The 5,000-nt window shown below is 41.8% G+C and overlaps 1 protein-coding gene across 9 annotated transcripts in view; it reads left to right on the forward strand.

The window, feature by feature from the left end:
- Positions 1-5,000, forward strand: part of phldb2b (pleckstrin homology-like domain, family B, member 2b) — a 42,440-nt gene that overhangs the window by 30,005 nt on the left and 7,435 nt on the right. For 4 of the 9 annotated variants that reach the window (XM_083530344.1, XM_083530345.1, XM_083530352.1 and 1 more), the window contains 7 exons: positions 883-993; positions 1,081-1,170; positions 1,469-1,600; positions 1,780-1,938; positions 2,717-2,878; positions 3,085-3,222; positions 3,767-3,866. In XM_083530344.1, coding sequence (XP_083386470.1) covers positions 883-993; positions 1,081-1,170; positions 1,469-1,600; positions 1,780-1,938; positions 2,717-2,878; positions 3,085-3,222; positions 3,767-3,866 — 892 coding nt within the window. The remainder of the gene's footprint in view (positions 1-882; positions 994-1,080; positions 1,171-1,468; positions 1,601-1,779; positions 1,939-2,716; positions 2,879-3,084; positions 3,223-3,766; positions 3,867-5,000) is intronic. The other 5 variants (XM_083530349.1, XM_083530351.1, XM_083530347.1 and 2 more) reach the window with 4 other exon arrangements.

Below are 5,000 nucleotides of genomic sequence, written 5' to 3' on the forward strand. Positions count from 1 at the left end.
GTATACAAGTGCACTTGTAAATAAACACAAATTGTAAACACAAACATTTGTGCAAAACAGAAATAAAATGGATGTGCAGCAATAAAACCAGCATGTAGACGCAAATGCGGATTTGCCCAGTTTCACGTTTGCTCTTTAATCTAACTTGCTGTCTGTGATGAAATCGCAGACGTGGAAACACACGTGGATCAGAACAGCACCAGTTACACCATTAGTCTCCAAACTTTTTGATACCACTTCGTAATTGTAAGTCGCTCTGGATAAGGACGTCTGCCAAATGCCATAAACGTGTGTTTGCCGTTCTTATAGCTGAGACAGAGCCTCACTTCCTGTTTGCCGGCAATGCTGTCGGATTCTTTGGCCCATTGCAGGCGTAACATTTGAAGTAATTAAAATTCTTTAGACACGCCTGTTCTTCACGAGGATTTCTCTGAAGTTTTGCCAGATTTGCAGATGATTGAAAAATTCTTGTAGGAGGAGTGAACATATTTTTTGTTGCTCAAGATTCAAAGGTTATGACCATAAATGTACTTTTGGCACTGGAGCTTTGGGCAGCACTTGGTCCAAGTTTGGTTAGAATCTTCTTTAGACCCTGTGCAATCAGTGTGGCGATTGTTTAACAACATTGTACCAGACAGTTCAGTGGGCTGTCATGGACATCCTAGATCTTTGGTGCTTGGCCTCCTGATTTGTTTTTCTTCAAATTCACTTCAGTTTCATTTATAGAGAATTTTGTCTCTATAAAAACTCCCTGAGATGGTATTGATGAAGAAACCTTGAGAAGAACCCCATCCTCATCTGTCCATTCAATACCTTGTTAAGATGTTCTGTTCAGTTTGCAGAGACGCTCTTTTTTTTTTTTTTTTTTTTTTTGCCCTGCAGGAAAAATTGCTCGCTCTGAAGAAACAGTCCACCCAGATCATCCAGCAGACGCAAAAGGAGAAGGAAAGCTTCCTGAAAGAGAAGAACACCCTCCAGATGATGCTACAGCGGGTGAGAGATGCAAAAACACTATTAGGAAGGTGGAACCGGTTGTGTCTCGTTCATTCTGATTAAAGTTCTTCTCCTTTTTTTTTACAGGAAAAGGAGAATCTTCACAACCTGGAGAAGAAATATAGTGAGCTCACAGGGGGGCGGAGCTTCCCCATCAACCCTCTCAGTATGAAGGAGGTACAGTGTGAAATCATCTGCCAATCAAAAAGCCGCGTTGCAAAAGAACTTGCGACAGTGTTTTTAAACAAGAAGCTGAACGCTAATGGATAAAAGCGATCTTTAATAAGTGTTAGCATTCAAGAGTTTATTTGTTTGCTGACTATTCAATTAACGTAACTAAAATTCTGGTATTTTTCATATTCATGCTTTAATGATGGAATTGAAGTTTCCATTTGCAACCTGTATTGTAGAAGAGATCGCCCTTTAAGAGATTGCAGTGGAAACAGGGTCTCTCTTTTTTTCCATGTTGTTCCAGGACAGCTCCTTATTGGCTGATGTATGTCAGCCTTGTAGTGAGCTTAGCCACGCCCACCACCTCTCACTACTTCCTGTTGATATCGTGGCCTTTTCCTGCCTCTTCTCCTTTCTATCCATTAAAAGTGCAGAGGTACTGCTTGGTGTTTGCGTCTGCGTTTGTGTCTGCACTGCACGTCTCCTCCCCTTCACCTCTAACACCCTGCTTTATCTGATCTACCATTATTTTCCATTAATGTTTTGACTCCGACATGTCTGTGCTCTTAACCCTGCACATCTCCCCCCCTATTTCTTGAATGGTCTTTTCCACAGGGTTATGTCACAGTGAGTGAAATCAATGAACTCTATGCCAAATCAGGGGTAGAATCAACCCCCGGCCAAGTCAGCCCCAATGCCCCTGAATGTCTCAGCGCTGGGGCCGAACCCGGGCCCTGTACTGAAGACGACAGAGGTCCCTCAGGAGAGGACGAGGTGTGTGATGATGCGTCTGCACGCTAGCACAAACGTTGCTGTTGTCTGAGCTCATTTGAATATTAATGAGTCTTTAATGTGTTTAATGGAATGGAATCGGTTCGGAAAAAATTAATATAAATATTTACACTTTTTGAAAATTGTTTATTAGTTCTAGACATTCTATAAATCTATAATAAGATTTTTTTAATTCTTCACTTTGTTGGAGGGTTCTTCAGACTCAGGGTTCGAGAGTTGCAGGGCTCTCCAGACTCAGGGTTCTAGGGTCACAGGGTTCTCTAGTCACAGAGGTCAGTAGATGCAGGATTCTCTAGGGCAGGGTTCTCCTGACTCAGGGTTCTTCAGTCTCATGGTTCTAGGGTCACAGAGTTTTCCAGTTACAGGGAGCTCTAGACACAGGGTTTTCCAGACTAAGGGTTTTCCAGTTGCATGGATTTTCCAGATGCAAGGTTCTCCAGGGCAGTGTTCTCCTGTCGTAGGGTTCTCCAATGGCAGGGCTCTTTAGACACATGGCACTAGAGATGCAAGTTTCACCAATTGCAGGGTTCTCCAGGGCAGTGTTCTCCAGTGTCAGTGTTCTCCAGTCACAGGGTTCTCCAGTTGTTAGGGAAACTTTCAGTTCCCAGGAGCAGAACTGAATATTTTTATATTTTTATAGAATGACTTCAGCTCTGTTCAATAACATTTGGAAATGTGTGTTTCATCAAGTCACTGTGTTTGAAGATGTGTTTTCTTTCTCTCTCTCCTTCTCTTCCTTTACTCATCTTTTCTTTCAAAGCTGTGCCCCTCTTCCTGCTTTCGCTCCGCCACTAAACTCGTCTCTGTGCACTGGCCGGAGGAAATGGTGACCTTTCTCGGTCCTTCTCCTCTCCCTGACTCTCTTCCTCCTCCTTCTCCTCCTCCTCCTCTCCCTGCCAAAAAACTCTCACGCCACAGGCAGGTAAACCGTGCGTAAGATAAAACACAGGTGTCAGAAAGTGTGTGTGTGTGTGTGTGTGTGTGTGTGTGTGTGTGTGTGTGTGTGTGTGTGTGTGTGTGTGTGTGTGTGTGTGTGTGTGTGTGTGTGTGTGAGAGAGAGTGTGTGTGAGTGTGTGTGAGTGAGTGTGAGTGTGTGTGAGTGACATGTGTCTCTGTGTTTCTCTGCAGCATTTCCGGAGCCTGGAGGAGAGGAAGAGATTGTGTAAAGAAGGCCACATGTGTGACACGATTCCTCGGAAAAAATCACAGACTGTGATCAGCTCTCAGTTCAACTGTGCAACACTGGGCCGTAACACACCTAATAAAGTGAGAACACACACACACACACACACACATGCACACACACACACACACACATGCTCACACATGCACACACACTGTCACCCTCATGTAAAGTTTATATCTGTATATTATAACCAAGCACACATACATAATTACTCTCTCTCTCTCTCCCTCTCTCACACACACACACACACACACACACACACACACACACACACACACACACATATATACAGTATATATATATATACTGTATATATTCATACAATTGCTCTCTTGTGTAAATGTATATATACACCTAAACACAGACACACACATATATACACTGATACACTCCTATAATTACGCACTCACACACACAGAGTTGCTCTCATATATAAACACCTATAAACACACACTCACACATGCACACACACACACACACACACACACACACACACACACACACACACACACACACACACACACACACTGTATATATGATTGTGTTCTTGTGGTTCACTCATTTTTTCTTTCTTTCTTTCTTTCTTTCTTTTTTTCTTTTTTTCTTTCTTTCTTTCTATTTCAGTCTCATCTGCCTTTAGTGCAGAGCTCCAGCTGCGGCAGCGTCTTAAACCGAGTCCTCAACATGTCCCCGAAAGACTCGGAAACACGCCGTCTACACAAGGGTTAGGATCACACACACACACACACACACACACACACACACACACACACACACAGACACACACACACTTTCTCTCATTATCCCTTCTTTCTGAAGCAGTAGTATAGAGTGTAGAAGCGGCGGTAGAAGAGGTGAAGGACGATGTTTTTTGCAGCAGAAACATCTCAGAGAAGCCGGACGATACCGTTCCCCTTGAAGTCGTCTGATTATCAGATTCAGTGTGGGGGAAATAATTATTTGATCAAGTGCTGATTTTGTAAATTTACCCCCTAACAAAGAAATAAACAGATAGTAGGTTTATTTTAACAGAGAGAAAAAGATTATAAAAAAATCCATAAAAAACATTAAAGAAAGCTCTTTAGTCTCACCCATGGTGGTGGAGAAGTTTAAATGGAAGCCTTTGATTCTGTGACTGGAGTCTTTTATACACATAATGAGTTGATATCAGGAGAACTTTAAAGGTACAGGACTATTTTGGGTATGTGTGAGTCAGAATTCTTGGGGATCAAATACTCACTTTTAATCAAACACAAATGATTTATATATAATATTTTATATAATATTTTATATTATAAAATAAACTTACCAAATCCTAGTCTGTTCATTTCTTTGTGAGGGGGTAAATGTACACTTTCAGCGAGTCAATCCCACATCACACAATCCTGCTTTATTTCCTGTTACAATAAAAACCGTTATTTTTTCGCCATGACTGGAACGTGATTAAGGGATTCGTAATGTCTATAAACGTCTTCTGTGTGTGTGTGTGTGTGTGTGTGTGTGTGTGTGTGTGTGTGTGTGTGTGTGTGTGTGTGTGTGTGTGCACGTGTTCTTCCTCAGCGATGACAGGTTTACCAATTAGGTGCCGTCTGTAATTTTCCAAAGTGTTTCAAACCCTCTGATCGTTTATACATAAGATACATTAGCTCCACCCACAAGTCAGAATAGATACGTTTTAGCCCCACCCCCTTTTCCTTAATAGGAAGCACGTTTATAATAGAGGTCTGAGCTCAGATTCATCTCAAGATTTCTTTCTTCATGTAAACCAAAAACACCATAAAATAATTATTATTGCCTTACGAACACGTGAGAAAACGTGTGTAATGTTATCGAATGCTTTATAAAGGTTTAACGAGCA

The sequence above is a fragment of the Silurus aristotelis genome, assembly GCF_946808225.1.
Source record: "Silurus aristotelis genome assembly, chromosome: 25".
Lineage (NCBI taxonomy): Eukaryota > Metazoa > Chordata > Actinopteri > Siluriformes > Siluridae > Silurus > Silurus aristotelis.